The 17,398-nt window shown below is 44.7% G+C and overlaps 2 protein-coding genes across 3 annotated transcripts in view; one reads left to right on the top strand and one right to left on the bottom strand.

The window, feature by feature from the left end:
* The window catches only part of LCT (lactase), a gene marked incomplete at its 5' end in the record, with an annotated part of 52,509 nt that extends 39,841 nt beyond the window's left edge, over positions 1-12,668 (top strand). Inside the window, 7 exons of the mRNA XM_079923455.1 lie at positions 765-963; positions 2,410-2,612; positions 4,462-4,571; positions 7,054-7,188; positions 8,711-8,934; positions 9,810-10,034; positions 10,666-12,668. Of these exons, the coding sequence (XP_079779581.1) occupies positions 765-963; positions 2,410-2,612; positions 4,462-4,571; positions 7,054-7,188; positions 8,711-8,934; positions 9,810-10,034; positions 10,666-10,886 (1,317 nt within the window). The 3' untranslated portion in view covers positions 10,887-12,668. The remainder of the gene's footprint in view (positions 1-764; positions 964-2,409; positions 2,613-4,461; positions 4,572-7,053; positions 7,189-8,710; positions 8,935-9,809; positions 10,035-10,665) is intronic.
* A 419-nt stretch (positions 12,669-13,087) lies between these two features.
* Positions 13,088-17,398, bottom strand: part of UBXN4 (UBX domain protein 4) — a 34,251-nt gene continuing 29,940 nt past the window's right edge. For both annotated transcript variants that reach the window (XM_079923457.1, XM_079923456.1), the window contains exons 12-13: positions 17,062-17,264; positions 13,088-15,372 (exon numbers count right to left, since the gene is read on the bottom strand). In XM_079923457.1, the coding sequence (XP_079779583.1) occupies positions 15,234-15,372; positions 17,062-17,264 (342 nt within the window). In that variant the 3' untranslated portion in view covers positions 13,088-15,233. The remainder of the gene's footprint in view (positions 15,373-17,061; positions 17,265-17,398) is intronic.

Raw genomic sequence — 17,398 nt, 5'->3', positions numbered from 1 at the left:
TGTGGCCGGAAAAAGCTTCAAGGAGGTGTGGGTCTTGAAGAAAGAGGACAGTCTGGGTGGGTGGGTGGGCAGGGGAAGGGCATTTCAGGCAAAGGGGGAGACTGGGCCTGAGCTGAAGATGGTTGGCAGCCCAGTGGAGACTGCGGACAGTGGAGACCCCCGGCGTGGCCAAGAGGGGGTGTGTCAGGAGCATCAAGGGAAGACCCGGAGAGAGGAAAGGCTACCACACGGACATGGCCATAGGGGCCCCTCTCCAGCAAAGGGTTCCCAGGTCCTCAGAAAGAACCTCCAGACAGATGTCCATGGGGATGCCCCTTTACAAGCAAAATGCCTCAGAGCCTCAGACTCTCAGTGCAGTCTATCCCGGCGGTTCTGAAGCTCTAGCATTTCTGATCCTTGACTACAACCATAGCTAACATTTGCTGAAGAGATGGCAGGATGTCAGCCACTTTTTGTGTCCTCTGCCATGTGATTTCGGCCTCACAACGATTCCGGGACATGGAGGTCTCAGGGCCTGAGCCTGGGGTCAGATGGCTGGTAGGTGGCAGAGCTGAGACTCAAACCCAGGCTTCTCTGATCCAGAGGTATGAATTTCTCACACTTCAACACTGCTGTCCTACCCTTCCGGCCAGAGAACCCTGAGGCTTATTTGTCACATCATTCATCCTCAGCTTTAGCAGTAGACATTTACGCTGGTGCATACAGCATCGCTGGCTTCCCATGAAAAGGAGGTTGATGGAAATGCTGATCTTGCTTTTTCACAGGTGACCATTTACCACTGGGACCTGCCGCAGGCACTCCAGGACATCGGAGGCTGGGAGAATGAGACGGTTGTACAGCGGTTTAAGGAGTATGCAGATGTGCTCTTCCAGAGGCTGGGGGACAAGGTGAAGTTCTGGATCACACTGAACGAGCCCTTTGTCATTGCTAACCAGGGCTATGGCTATGGGACAGCAGCTCCAGGTAAAGGTCCCAGACCCCCCCTTGTCAGCTCTTTGGAGTGTGGCATTCTCAGCACCACAAAGACATGAAATCCAGGTGGCCCTGGAGGAGGAGGCTACGAAAGCCCGAAGGCAGTGCTTCATAATCCCTGCCTTCTGCTCAGGGCTGCCTGGCAGGCAGCAGAGCTTCCCCCTTCTGACACCACTTTTGCTGAACATGAACTTCACGTCTCAATACATCCAAATGGCTTCATTGCTCTCTCTCTACCTCTGATCTGCCTCAGATAGGAAGCTGCCTGAGATCAAGGGTGTGGACTAATCAATATAGGAAAGGACAATACATCAGACTGTAGAGATCCACAGTGGTTTTTGCAACTCCAAAAATGCAAAAGTTTCCAATATATGATTTGGCTGACCTGGGCTTAACCTGACTTGAACCAATGTGAGGTGACATCCCACTTAGAGTGAACATTCAGAAGTTCTGCACGAGCAGTGCTCGTTTCGGCAGCACATATGCTAAAATTGGAAAAGTTCAGCAGCAGACGTATTAATGTCCTTAATCGTGGAGAGCTGTCCTGGGCCCTGCTGGGGTCATATGTAACTATGTTATATGCAACTTATTACTTTTCCAAGACACAGAAACCTTTTAATCCCAAAATACATCAAACCCTGGGTTTTTTGTTTTTTTTTAATTGAAGTATATAGTTGATTTACAGTGCTGTGTTCCTAAGAGTTTTTAATAAGGAATTGTGGACCTCTCCTTGTCCCTTGAGAACCCTCCAATTTTCCTTTTCTTGAGTTCTGAGCCTTAGAGAGTAAATTCGTGTTCATTTATGTGATTCCTTGGGATTACATGTAAAAGCTGGAAAGAGCCACAGGGAGATCTGCTTTGACCCATTACCAGATGTATCTCCCATTGGTCCTTGGTTGACACTTTGGTTTATCATTCCTTCAACATATGAGAGGCAGCCTCTCTCATAACATTTGCTCTCAAGGAATCTCTGTGTCAGATGCTTCCATCAGCTATACTCTCCAACTCTTACTTTCACTGTGGGTCCCCGCAGAGTGCCAGGATGTCACCTCCTGAGGCACACACTCTTCTGGGTACTTTGCCTGTTACATATGAGCCACTCTTTGGGCGAGGGGTACAGAAACTAACACCTGTCAATCAAGTGCCTTCTCTTTGCCAGACACAGTACTTCTGGGTGCTTTGCACACACACTGTTTCATTTCCTTCTCATAAGAACTCTCTATTGCTCATTTTGCAGAGGAAGGAACTGAAAGACTGAATTACTCAACCCAAAGTTACCTGGCCAGCTTTAAAAAGTGGAGACAGGATTTGAATTCCATTCTTCCTCAAGCCAAAATCTTCAGCCTTTCTCCCAAACACGAAGAGGCCATCTATAGGCAGAAAGTGATATTCTTGGCCACATTTATTCTTCACTGACATCTCTGTGTATATTTCCAGGAATCTCCTCCAGGCCTGGCACTGGTCCCTACATTGCTGGCCACAACCTAATAAAGGCTCACGCTGAGGCCTGGCATCTGTACAACGATGTGTACCGCGCCCGTCAAGGTGGCATGATTTCCATCACCATCAGCAGCGACTGGGCTGAGCCTAGAGACCCCTCCAACCAGGAGGAGGTGGAGGCCGCCAGGAGATACGTTCAGGTCTGTTCTTCCTCTGGGCATTGTTCTTACTCTTGCTCTTTTCCCCTCCTGTCACAATCTAATGGAAACAGAATTAGACTGCGAAACAAAGATTTAGGAACTAGGCCCTGCGTTGCTATTACCTTATTCTGTGCCCTTGGGAAAATCATCTAAACTTTTTGTACTGTAGTCTTCTCATCTTTGAAATGGAGGTGACCTACCTCCCTCATAGGTTTGCTGTGATGAAAGTTCTTTGGGGTTGTTTTCTTTCAAGTCTTAAAAAAATAATTTATACATATAGCTCTTACTGGATGCAACACTGGCTTGAAGCTAAATAACAGAAAGAAATTCTGCCTTTTCAATCTGTGGTTTGACTATAGGAGCTAATAGAACTGGGCTGCAATGTCACATTTCGCCTCTAGGTGTCACCATCTGATTTTACTTACTCTGCCTAAGAATTACCTTAAGTTGGGGGCTTTAGGTTGTGTGAAACTCATTAGCGCCCCGAATTTTCCATGAGCTTCACATAAGGATATGCATCTTTTGGTCATGGAATTTTGCTCCTGGGAAGTGGAGGCATAAGTAAGCAGGTCCCAACAACACGGCCCACCCTTATTTCAGCCTGGGCCCCTGCAAGACGAGAGAGAGAACGGTGCTCTTCATGCCATAGCTTTTCCCTGGCTCCTGCTACTGTCTCTGAAGAGGTCTGAAGGCACCCTCTACCATGTTTCAGCATCAGGAAAAAAAAGCAAGCTTCTCTCTCTCTCCAGATTGCTCCCCACTTTTAAAGGCTCTGAGGAGGAGTCCGCAGACAGTGGCATTTCTGAAAGGACACCAATGGCCTTGGTTTGCCAAATTCTTCACAAACGAACTTGACAAAGGTGGTCAAATTAAAAAGTGCAAACAAGAACTTAATGTCCCATTTGCTAGCCAGCTGGGGGGAAGGCCTTGGAACAAAATTAATTCATTACCTCATTTCAGACTCACAGAACTGGTGAGTTAGAGCAATAATTTGTTTTCTGAAATCAAAACAAACCTCAGGAAATGCTAGGCTGTAGTCTCATTATCACAGCTCATCCGTGAACTGTGATCCTGCAGCTCAGGACTATGATACGTATGTCCCCTAATAAAATCAGCTTCCATAGAAACAATTTCTCACCTCAGAGTGAATTGAAGCTTCTTTTACCAGAGTATGTTCCAAGCCTCATCTCTGACTGGGAATGGAAGGCTGTCCTCACCCCACATTTCAGGAAGTAGCCAGCAGGTGAGGGGAGGATGTCGAGATAGAAGAAGCCTCTCAGGACCCACAGCGTCATAGCACTTGGTTGCCACATATATCCCCTAAGGGTAAGGATGGCCTGGACCTCATTCAAGAAAACAGACTGAAAAGTTCCTCACTTTGTGAGTCCAAAACCCATGAAGAATCATCCTTTGCCTGGGCAACCAGCCTTGCACCTGGTTCCTCCCAGAAGGTTCTGGTGGGTCCTTAGGCATGAGGACGGGGAAGGACCTGCTCTGTGGTAAGAGAGGAAATCAGGGCCTGGAGGCTTGGGGTCTCTCCCCCTCTTCTGCAGGACCCTCCTAAGGGCAGCCAGCTGCATTTGTCAAGTCCAGGGCCAAATCGGTTCACATCCCTCAAGCTACAGTGGGTGAGAACATTGCCCTTCCCACAGTGAGCTCCCAGCGGGGTGACAAGACCTGTGGGCATTTGAGCTGCAATATGGGAACAGCCGCAGAAGAGAGGCACGCTTCATACTGGGTTGGGGAGAAGGGGCCCTGGGGTCAGCGACGCCTGAGCCGGGAGCTCCGGTCTCCTGTGGGCCCGCCTGTTAATGCCGGCACTGACTGTTCCCCCTTACCCCACCCGCAGTTCATGGGAGGCTGGTTCGCACATCCGATTTTCAAGAATGGGGATTACCCCGAGGTGATGAAGACACGGGTCCGTGACAGGAGCTTGGCGGCAGGCCTCAACAAGTCTCGGTAGGTCCTGGCGCCGCCACGCACTCAGCCATGAGAGCTGGGAGGAAGTCTGCTCTGTGGTGCCCAACTGAGGCTCCTGGGTGTACGGCACAGTGATGAGAGCATGGCTGTTGGGGTCAGAGAGGCGTGTCTTAGGCGTGTCTGAGCTTCCTTGCTTGCCGGGAAGATTACACGCGAGTGTGTACGTGAATTGCTTAGCCCAGGACCTGGCATGGCTGTGACAGGCAGTTGAGACAAAAGGCAGTTGCCCTTATTATTATTCTTCAGAATAGCCAGGAAATCCGTCCCCAGGGCACCTACTTCTTAGCGACCCACCATCTCACTCCGAGGACAAATTCCCCAGCTCATCTTATCCTATTTCAGCACCTTAGGAGTGAATGTGGGTAGCAGTGGGTGACTCTTAGCCGAGTGCTTTTTGTCCTTTGGCCAGTGGGTGGCAATGGTTTGCACCGAGGCAGTCCTACTTCCGTCAAGGAAGTAACAGCAACGTCAGCAACAGCTAACATTGATCCATCTTCTGTGGGCACTTTCACTCCTATTTAAAGATGAGTAAGCTGAAGCACAGAGATTATGGCAAGACTGCCCAGCTGTTCAGTGATGGAGCTGGGATTTGAAAGCAGGCTGACTGCAGGGCCCGTGCTCGGTTTAAGAGTCGTCCGGCTGGGGATTAGAGGTGTGGTGTGGGGAAGGGGATGCAGTGCCCTGGCCTTCTGGGAACACACCCACAAGCTCTAAGGTAGCTCATGTGACCATAAGAAGGGGAGGCTAGGGTAAAACTTCAAAAGGCAAGCATTCCTAACACAGCCTTTGAGTCTTATACCTGTGAGGATGAAATAATCCATCCTGGCCCTTAAAACGCACGTGTGTGCTGGCCTGGTTAGGGTTAAGTCCTGCTGAGCCAAAAGGTCTGATCTGTCAACCCTGGTCTCCAACAAGCAACTGAGTGCTCCAGTCCATTAACACAACCTTGCTGAGCACCTACTGTGTACCCAGGCCAGGGCCAGGACCGGCAAGGTCCACACAAAGAGGGGGTTCCAAATATGGTTCCTCGAGTGCTGACACACTGGCTGGGAAGACAGTGACCTTCATCACTCCAAGGAATTCTATTCCCCAATTTCTTCATGCAAGGAAAACTCAGAGGAGATCAGGGCAGGCTGGGTAGACCCAGGAGACTTCACGGACAAGACAGGACATCAGCTGAGCCTGGGCCTTGAGAAGGAACAGCATTTGGGAGAGCAGAGGCCCTTCCATCCAATGGGGAGGCGTGTGAGCACCGGCCTAGAGGTCGGAATGAGTGGGACACCTGCAGCTGGAATTCGGGAGACTTGGCCCAGTAGCGGTGGGAGGGCCAAGGCCACATGGTGGCGGGCCTGGAGGCCGAGCACAGGGGATCAGCCTTGACGCCACGGGACCTGAGGAACCCCTGCTGGCTCCTGAGCGGGGAAGTAAAGGCGTGGGCACAGGGGCTTAGTTTTGCCCCAGTATTTCAGAAACCCCAGGGAGGGAAGGTTCTTCCCCAGGTTAATGGTAGCAGAAAGGTCAAGGTGAGGTGTCAGGCACCTAAGCAGGGCGTTCTCTAGGCAACCCTAAACCTGCAGCATGTAGTCAGGATTTGGCTGAGATGAACCTCTAAGTGTTGCACACAAGTGCATGTTGATTGAATTGTATAGAAAAGTCTCACTAAGAATACATGGAAAGAATGTCTACATGTGTATAACTGAGTCACTTTGCAGTACGGCAGAAATTGGCACTACACTGTACATCAACTATACTTCAATTAAAAAGAAAAGAATACAAGGAAAATGTTCCACCAGATGTTTAAAAAGAAAGTGCAGGGCTTCCCTGGTGGTGCAGTTGTTAAGAATCCGCCTGCCAATGCAGGGGACACGGGTTCGAGCCTTGGTCCGGAAAGATCCCACATGCCGCGGAGCAACTAGGCCCGTGTGCCACAACTACTGAGCCCGCGAACCACAACTACTGAAGCCCGTGCACCCAGAGTCCGTGCTCCGCAACAAGAGAAGCCACCGCAATGAGAAGCCCGCGCACCGCAACCAGAGAAAGCCCGCTTGCATTAACGAAGACCCAACACAGTCAAAAATAAGTTAACTAATTTTTTAAAAAGTGCAGTGAAATCATGTGAGCAGAAAAGTCCAAATCTCAAAAGTTCAGTCAATTCAATTTGTAAAAGTATTTCCCCTACTAATGAGGATGACTTTGGAGAAAAATAGCACGCCTAAACAAACCACAGTAAAAACTTGCAACAGGAAGAGAGAGAGGGTCTTGCAACGCCAGAGGGAGGCGAGGTCTGTGGTCTGGTAGAAGGAGGCTCAGGTGCCTTCAGCAGCAGCTGGGAGGGCCTCTCCTTGCTCCCGGCCAGAGGCCCGTAGTCACCTCCAGGTACCTGAGTTTAGAGCCCTCCACCAACACCCCACAGCACGTTCTCTTCCCAAACCCCACGTCCTTAAGGGCCCTTTCCTTCCAGGCTCCCTGAGTTCACAGAGAGTGAGAAGAGGAGGATCAACGGCACCTATGACTTTTTTGGGTTCAATCACTACACCACTGTCCTGGCCTACGATCTCAACTATGCCTCTTGGATCTCTTCCTTCGATGCAGACAGGTAAGGAAGGGTGCCTGGAACAATCTTTGGAAAAGACAGCGAAGTGCTCCTCTTCTCTCACTTAGAGGCCTGTACAGCCTCTGAAACTGCCTCCTCATGCTGTATATCCTGGGGTTTTTGCAAGATGAGCCCCATCTCCTGAGATACCTAAAAAAACCTCTATCAGTCAGATAGTAATTCAGGCTAGGGTTTCCAAGATGCTTTCCATTTAAAAAGCAGACAGGCTTAAGAGTTTTTAAAAACATGAAAAAAAGGTTTTTTTTCTTTCGGTTTTCTTTTTTCATCAGATTTGTTTCACTTACCAGATGTTATTTCAGTCAAAATAACAAGCTTCTTTTTTCCTTTTGACGGTAAAGGTTAAACTATTATTTCTGTATTACAAATAATATATGTTCACAGTAGAAACACTGGAAAGCAAGAACAGGAAATTCTTGTGTCATTTCAGAAGTATGTGTGTGTGTGTATGGGTGTACTACCTCTCTATATATTTATATTACATACAGTTTATATAGTATATAGTTATACAGAAATGTTTATTACAAAAAATCAGGATTATTATGTGTGCACACTGTTTTGTCCCTCTTCTGACAAAGCATCTTTCCCCATCAGTAGCTGTGACTCTGTCCGGGTTCTTTCTTTGGAAACAAGCGCTGACATCCCCACTGCATCCTGCAACCACCAGAGTCAGGCTTGCTGAGCAGGGCTGAGAGGCCTCCCTGCTGGTCCCCGTTCACGCACCCACTCGACTCTTGCTGCCTCATGGGTCCTGGGACTGTCTCCCCAGGCACCTGTGCTCAAGCTTATGAAACACCCCACATGCAGTTCAGGTGAACAATAAATCCAGCTCCTGATAAAACGCAACGGTTTTTTTTCCTGAAGGATTTGGACGTTAAGAAATATCTAAATGGCTGTTCCTCCTAATGAAATGCATGAGCTTCTGTGCACCCCCGCAGAGCTCCCTCTGGCACAACCTGATGCCCTCTCCTTGCCCATCGCTGGAGAGAGAGGAAGGGTCTTGGGCACTTGAGGCAGGTCCCAGCATATCTACCCCATCATCACATGAATGGAGGCCCAAATACTGGTGCCTGTGGCTGTGCCTGTGGCCTGCGGGTGGCGTCGACCAGACGTAGGTGACTCAAGGGCGCCTCTTCTCTGAAGACAGCACTCGCATCCCATGGGAGATTATGGTAAGGGAAGCTCAGAGCCCTTTCACATCTAGTGTGAGGTGTGGCCTGTTAACAGAGCCGTGGAGGGTTAGATCCATGAGTAAGACCATTCCTCTGTACAGGTAGAAAGCAGAACAGAGAGCTTAGGTGGCCTGTCCAAAGTTACACCAGCACTGACTGATGCCACTACAACTAGTGAAAAGAGAATCCGAGGCCTTTTGACTCTTCTAGGTGTAGCTACGACTCTCGAGTCTAGGCAAAAATCTAGGTTTTCTTCCAGTGTAAATCCTGTTTTGTGCAGAGGGCCTCTTGGGATTTACAAATCGAGACCTAAACCTTAGCGTTTGAACTCGTAGGGGAGTTGCCTCCGTCACAGATCGCTCTTGGCCAGACTCTGGCTCCTTCTGGCTGAAGATGACACCTTTCGGCTTCAGGAGGATCCTGAACTGGTTAAAGGAGGAGTACAACAACCCCCCGATCTACGTAACAGAAAATGGAGTGTCCCAGCGGGAAGAATCAGACCTCAACGACACTGCTAGGATCTACTACCTCCGCAGTTACATCAACGAGGCGCTCAAAGGTATGCCAGGCCCCTGCCCTTCCTCCAAGTGCACCTTTCACTGCTGGAAACATATGCTAACGTCTGCAGTCAGGGCAGTACTGCATCCACAAGCCCGAGATGAGAAAGATGAGGTTTCTAGCTCGTTTTGGGTTTAAGCCTTTGGGGCTGCACACTAAGAGTCTTCCTTCCTAGATATAAGCTCAGCAAGCAAACCCTGTTGCCTGATACAGCTAAGACCCGAGTTCTTGGCCTGTCATTTGCTCTGCTTGATCCTCTGGTGTCAGTGTCCCTGAACAGCAGTGCCCTCCTGAGGACAGTCTGGGCGGGGGCCACATGGAATGGGCTGGAGGGGTTGTCTGTATGATCTTTTGTTCCCCAAGCAAAAGTTTGAGGCCCTTAGCTCAGCAGAACAACCTGGGATGGGACTATGACATGGAAACGGTAAGTAATGCTGAGTAAAAGAAAATGAGCAATGCAGCAGCAAAAAGAAACGATTAGAAAATCTTATTCCAGACAAAATATTTTCCGAGGGCCACTTTTCTATAGGGAAGAGCATTAACACTCTAAGGCTCTGTCCAAGACCAATAACCCATGATGTGAAGACAAGGAGGATTACACATGACCCAGGAGGATTAATTTAGTCTCTACCCATGTTCCTGACTCCCATTCAGGGCTGGGCCTTTCTAGAAAATGCAGGAGCACCCATGGAGGACCAGCTAACGATTCCTGCATGCAAAGGGTGGGCAGCTCTCTTAAAGAGCTGAAAAAAGCTCACCTTGACCTGCATGCAGGGACTGTAGGGAAGCTGTGGGCAGGCACGGCCTCAGTAGGCCTGGTGGAAAGGTGTCTTGGGAAGACCAGGGAAGCTCAAGCTGGGGCCTGTCTTTGGGCAGCTGTGCAGGATAAGGTGGACCTTCGAGGATACACGGTTTGGACTCTGATGGACAACTTTGAGTGGGCCACAGGCTTCGCAGAGAAGTTCGGTGTGCATTTCGTGAACTATACTGACACTTCTCTGCCAAGGATCCCCAAAGCGTCCGCCAAGTTCTACGCCTCCATAGTCCGGTGCAACGGCTTCCCTGACCCCGCTGCAGGGCCACACCCTTGTCTGCAGCAAGGTGAGACGTGGCTCTGGGAGGGACAAAAGCCAGAGGGTGAGGGGCGAGGGGGCCTGTTTCTATTTTCTTCTAGTTTACTACCCTCCTCTCTGCCTCTCCATCCCCTTCATTCATTCAACCAACATTTCTGTTCTTTGAATGCTCCAGACATTCTTAGGATGGAACAAAGGAATTAGGGTTAAAGTTACATCGAGAAACTAAGCCCTGGTCTGGGAACAGCAGGTCTAGATTCTTGTCCCAGCCCTACCACTAACTTGCTGTGCAGCCTTAGGCAAGAAACTAGGCGAACGCTGGGCCGATGCAAGGATCAAACACCGTGCCTGGCACAATGTAAGGTGGCCAGTGTTTGCTGAGTGACTGAAAAAGTATAAAGTACTATACAAATTAAGAGACAATTATCCAGTATAGATTATACTCTAATCACTCAGAGGGATGCTTCAAAACTAAAATGACGTGACTTCCTTCAGAGGCTCATAACTCAGTGTGAAGGATTCGTATCGTCACCTCCGCAACGTGCTCACCCTGTAGCTTCTCTACTGCAAGGATCTGGCTCGGGCTTAATCTAGGTTAACATACATCTGATAACTCCGTCTGTACCAATGCACACACTGCCTCTGTTGTCCTCTCCTAGATGCTGAGCCCACCGCCAGCCCCATGAGAGAAGAGGACGTTCAGTTCCTGGGGCTCAGGCTGGGTACAAAAGAGGCCCAGACAGCACTGTATGTACTCTTTGCTCTAATGCTTCTTGGAGTCTCTGGTGTGGCATTTCTGTCCTACAAGTACTGTAAGCGCTCCAAGCAAAAGCAAACACAACCAGGTGAACAGGAATTGAGCCATAGTTCTTCACTCTGACCTCAAGTTACCACCTCCTCCAGTTCTGCAAAATAGGCCTAGTTTCTTTGAAGCCTTTGCCACCTCCAGGACCACTGAGGATCTTATAATTTACCCATAACAGAGTTTGTAAAAGTCTCTGCACTATTAGATACTAATTAAACTTGAAGGATTTCAAGTCCCTGATTAAAATGGAAATATCTCCACCGTGCCTCAGTATCAGGAATTCACGTGGGCATTAGATGACCCTGCGAGTGGCTCTTGTGGAAATAAGTAGATACTGAATGCGTCTACTGGTTCTGTGAGCCACTGAACTGGGCTGTTTTAATTTTCAGAGATTTTAAAGGCAAAAACATTAGTAAGAACCATATCAATCCTTTTCATAAAAAATCAACTACAATGTCATCTCCTGCCCTCTCTCTTCAGGCTCCCTCCCAGACGCTTACCTTGTGTTCCTCAGAAACTAAAAAAGGTGCTATTAACTGTGTCCTATCTATCTTCTATGGGTGCTTCTCCTTGAGAAGGCAGGTTCCACAGAAGTTATGACTGTCCGCTTGTATAGCTTCACCGCAGTAATCCTCTGCTGTTAGCTTTTGGAGGCCAGAGGGCCACGTCTCAGTGTCCCTGGCAGGCACATTTTGGAGACAGGGCAGAGGAAACACACCCGCTGCATTTGTGTGCTCATTCACAAAACATATGCTGAGTAGCAGCAAGTCTTTATCAATGCCCCTTGGAGGTGCTAATCAGACAGTCACAGTATGGAACACTCGAACTTGTTTAGTCTATATATTCTTCCTAGATATCTGGGAGAAAGTTTTTTTTTAAAATAGAGCAGTTTTCAATTGGTTTTAAAAGGCCAATCACACTCAAAATTTTGCTTCTTATAAGTGTTCCTTACCTGAATTGTATCTATAGAAAATTCCTATCAAAATGTTCCACTGCCGTGGGCCCCAACCTGACAGTCAGAATTGCAGGGCACAAGCATTTTTCTCCTACCAATAGACAGAAAAAGTTTATCAGATGGGGTGAAGATGGTTCTAAAAGTGATATGAGACATTCGTATAAGCTTTCAATTATACCTAAAGTCAATATAACTTTTTTTTTGGGGGGGGCCAGGACATGAAAAAGAATAATATAAAGTTTCACATGAAACAAACTTGAGAAAAGATCCAGGATAAATCTGGGGGGAAAAAGAATATAAAATATATTATAAAACTAGTTATAAAAAGTAGTTTTGAAACAGAGAGAATAGAAAGATCAACAAAGGAAAAGAGAGCCGAGACAAACCAGCCACGCATGGGAACAGGGTGCATGACAGAGGCGGCCTGCCAAATCAGGGGCGGGGGGCAGGTGGATGATGGACCACTCCATACATGGAGGTGGCTCACAGGTTAGCTCTTGAGGATGTTAGCCACAGGCGGGGAAAGGGAGCCACATCCCTTACTCGGATACAAGATGTAAATGTAAAAAAATGAAACCACGAGAATGCTAGAATAGATGGGTAAATTTTTTTTAAATTACTTTCTGAAATGGGAAATGTATTTTATAATCAAGACTTAAGACCCAGGGGCCATAAAGAAAAACGCTGATACAGGACCACATAAAAATTCTGGCAAGAAATTACCATCAACATACTCATCAAAAGATGAACATGGAGAAGATGATATTTATAGCATATGCTAGACAAAGGGCTAACTTTCTTAATATACGTAAAATTGTTATAAATCAATAAGAAAAAGATGATAAACACAAAATGAAAGAAAACACAGGCAGTTCTCAGAAAATAAATCAAAATAACCAATAATATTAAAAGATGCTCACCTTCATTCATAATCAACACAATGCATATAAAATGCATACAGTTTTTCATTTATCATGTTGACAAAGATGCAAAAGTATAATACAGTGCTGCCAAGGATGTGGGGAAATCAACATCCTCCTACCTGTTAGCTGCTGTAAATTCACAGAGCCTTTACAGGAGGCAATTCCCCAGCATTTTTTATAATCCAAACTGCAAACACCCTTTGACTCAGTGATGTTCAAGTATACTTCCACAGCTAAGAAGACACCTTCCCAAAGATGTTCACTGTAGCAATGTTTGTAATAGAAAAACAAACACAAGCACAAAAACTGTAATAACCAATGAACGCAACCAGAGAATGGGTAAGTTTATCAAGTGAAATGCTTTGCGGCCATTAATGAGAACGAGGTAGCTATGTGTTGATGGGGAAAGATCTTCAAGACTGTGTACGTAAAAAAGCAAGATGCAGAGTAGTATATATATAATATGATCCCATTTATTTAAAAAATAAAGATTACATATTTGCTTATGTATGCATAAAATTTTTCTGAAAACTACAAAAGAAACTGTTAATAGAGGTTACTTCTGGGGACTAGAACTGGGGATAGGATACAAAGAGGAAGATGTCATTTTATAGCCTTCCATACGGTTTTGAATTTACCATGCACACTTTTTAAAATATAAAATTGATGAAGGATCCTCTTACTCAAAGACTGAATCATTCTTTTATGTACGTTTCTCTAAGAATCTCTATTTGATTTTTTTTCAAGGCAAACTTGGTTTTTTATTCACATATTGCTATGTTTTTAAAGACGACAAACCTTTACTGAAATGGGATGCTTGCTGGAGATGTTTCTTTTTCAAGCTTACTTTTTAAATTATGGAAGTAATTTCATTACAGAAAATTGAGAAACATATAAGGATGCAAAAAAGAACTAAAATTATATATAATCACTCTTACCACCATTAACGTTTGGTGCGTTTTCTTTACATTATGTTAATACATAGTACTACCTCTATATAAAATGTGTTTATAAAGCTGAGATCATACTGTACCTACAGCTCTGTATCCTGCTTTTTTCCCGGAACGCATAACAGGTACTCAATAAATACGTTAAACTGAATTGTTGAATCAGTATTGTGCCATTTCTCCTCAGCAAAAGTTAATTCTGCAGAAGGCATTTAGCTGGTTTCTAATTCTGAAGTAAAATAAATAAAACTTAACATGTTTATACCTAACTTTTGCCTGCATTTATGGTCATTCCTTCAAAAAACTTATTAGATCAAAGAGCATGAAATATTTAAGGTTTCTGACAATGTTTTTCAGAAAGATTATCCCAGTTTTCATTCCTACTAACAACGTACCTGGTCTCACTGTTTCCTTGCCAACACTATTACCATTTTTTAAAGTCACTGTTACTTCATTGGTGAAAAACGAAGTTTGCTCTGGGAAAATTTCTTCCTCCCATTACAAAATAAAGTCAGAGTCCTTCTATTCCAATCTAAACACAAAAGATTAGAAGAGGAACAGTCAAACTTACTCCCTCTTTCAAACATTCTTAGTGTCTCCACCACCATAAACATATAGTAGCACATTAGTCAGATTAAGAACCTAAAATTCTTAAGAATAACCAAATGAGCAAGAGGCAGATCTTAATTCCCTACTTCTTGTCCTACAGTACAGGTACTTCAATTCTTTGAAGAGTGATTATCATTATTGAGAGCAAAACTTCAGTACAAAGGTGACAGAGAACTAGTTGTAGACCAGCAGTTGTTTTGTCCGATGAGAACAAAGACCGTAACATTATGCAAACAAAGCGATGCCTCCCTGAATTAGGAGAGACAGTAACATAGCATCGGTGTGTGTCAGAAAATTTCTTCCTGCAGTGATATTTAAGATAAGGTGGTCACCTCCTTTCCTGGGATAGTTCCAGGGCAGTACAGTGGGGTAGGGGGGTATCAGAGACACATGACCTCCACACAGCCCTGTGCAACAAAAAGATGCTAGGATAACAAAACTTAAAGGAAAGATAAGATCATTCTGATTTTTGGAAAAGATTTTTTTATTCAGTGTTTAAGATTAAAAACTACAAGATTTTGCTTGCAGCTGATGAGCAAGAAGAGAAAAGTTAAACCCAAATTATCATCTGATTGGCTAGTTAAAACGCTCTGACTCAAAATCAAATTATTCAGTGACATACCAGTTACTTTGTGTGGGCTGAGGAGTTCTGGAGCAAAACAGCCCTAAACAAAACATATCATCTGAGAGCACAGGGCTAATGGGCATATGAAATACTAAACAAGAAAGCTGATAAAGGGAGGCCGTCGCAGACCTTTTGTTATTTTAGGTTTCTAGCAGTTGGTTACCATATACAAGGACCTAGCAGCCAGTTATTTTATCTCTTGACTTGTCTGAGGTTAAACAACTTTAACCCACTAAGCAGGAATAAAGAGACATTTTGTAGATGAGTTGGAAAACATAAAGCAGTCCCACTTCTCCAGCAGAATTTTAGTTGAATTAAATCGTAAGAGAAACAATGATTACTGCACATATTGTACTTGTCACACTACATCTGTTGAGTAGAATTTCCATTCCAAGTGTTGTTTTCATCTTCACCATCGTCTTGAGTCCTCAATCTGTATATCTTGCCCTCCTTTTTAAAGTCTTCCCCCCGTTTCTCCAGCACTCTTTTTCTGACTGGTTCCCTGAAATAACAAAAGAGGGAGGAAAGAAGATGATGATATAAAATGAAAACAGCAGTAAAACACAAAGCCATTTCTTTTAAACTGCCATTAGTATAGTTTAAGAAACGTCCACAGAGATCATTATATCTACTAATGCAGTACTAGACTTTATACATTTTTGGTGGTGTAACTTCATCTGTTCTCTAAGCCAAACTAGTCACATCATGTTGTCCATGTATTTCTTGGTGACTCACTAAGTTTTAGAAGACTGGGACCACTTGCCAACTAAATCTTTCCTTTATTATTTATGCAAGCTGATGTATCTACTAAAATATTTATTTATAACTTACACAACACCCTAGAGGCTATCCCAAACTCCAATCATAGCTTAATATACAGAAATGGTCAGTTAGCAATTTTCAATCCTGTCAGAATCTTTAAGAGTGATTTATTTCTGCATGGACAATTTAGAACAAACAGTTCTTCATCTGAAAATGGAAAGGAAACAGGTGAAATTTACGCTAATACATTCTCCAACACTGGAGGGGAAGGGAGAGAGAAAAACAAAAACCAGTGGTGGAACACGAAGCTTCACCTGCTCGGATATACATTCATCCCATCCTTTGCCCCAACCCAAGACCTTTTCCCTTACCTGAAATAAATTTTTGAAACCCACACAGCAAGCTCTTCTATATGACAGTAATTCAGGATGAAATGCTTCCATTCATTGCTCAGTAAGAGCTCTGAAATTCAGACCTAACAAGACCTAGTTTGAATGTTGTTCTAAAACTAGATAGAGAACAATTTCTCTGTCCCCACTTGAGTAATGTACTTGTCTTCCTGCTTAATAGTTAAGAAAGAAATAAAGGCTGCATCAGCCCAGTCACAATGTTAACACAAATTGTCATCTAGAGAGTCAACAGGACACAAGATTAGGGATCTCCTTACAGCAGACAAAGGCAAGGATTTTCATTACTTAACACATATGATTGGTGTGAGAATTTGCTATTAATGGCCCAATAAAGTATTGAACAATACTAGGTATATATTGTAATAAACTGTGCTATTAATTATTAGAAGGGGGTATAATCTCGAATTCTAAGAAAATACTTCCTGTAAACCTCTTCCAAATATGTAGAATTTTAACAGAGGTATGAGCTAAGACCATTAGTGTTGTCTATCAGTATTACCATTCAAACCTTGGCCATCTCCAACAAAAGTAAGGCCTCTTGGTTAAGGAACTAGTCCAAAATAACTCTCTGAAGAGTTACTTCATTTTCAAGTGAACATCCAGTTTGGTCCTTCTCTGAATGACCCAGAGGAGGCAGTTAAATTATCTACAGCACAATGATCCCTCTAAAGTAATCATACAAGATGACTAAGAAATTAATGAAGTATCTTGTCAGACAAAACATGGGTAACAAGAAAAGATATTACTGTTTAGACCTGAAAAAAATATGCCTTTTGTTATGGGATAAAGAGAATTCAATAAATGAAATAATAAAATCAGTAGCAGTGAAAGTTGCTTTCCATGGAATAGGTTTTAGAAAGATGGCTGAGAAAACTCAGGTATTGAGCTTCCCAGAACATGTTGGGTTTTCCCCCTTATACAGAGAAAAGGCAAAGTATCCATAACAAAATTTTTCATTTTGAATAAGGCATTGGGCATTACTAACATATTTTGCAAATGGGGAAAATACAAACAAATACCTTTTTTCTGAGTTGCCAGACGATGCAAGGTTTGAGGATTCCAATGATGCTGCTCTCACCGAGGTCTGTGCAGGAGGAGGATTACTGAATAAGAAGTTGCTAATCAATCTCCAGATGGCAAGGAATGGGTAAAGTACTGTCCCCAAGAATGTCCAAAAGTCGCCACTGGAAGAATGTACCATGGATGTAGTTGGTCTTCCTGCCTAAAAATTAAGAAAGAACCTAGATAAAGACAACATCGGCCCAACCACATCACACTCAAGGTTCCAGATAAACTTTTTTACCTGGAAAAGTCCTGTGGATTTTAGTTTACTGCAAGAAGGTAAAATTGCCATCT

Source organism: Stenella coeruleoalba (genome assembly GCF_951394435.1).
Source record: "Stenella coeruleoalba genome assembly, chromosome: 6".
NCBI lineage: Eukaryota > Metazoa > Chordata > Mammalia > Artiodactyla > Delphinidae > Stenella > Stenella coeruleoalba.
This window is presented reverse-complemented; position numbering and strand designations above follow the sequence as displayed.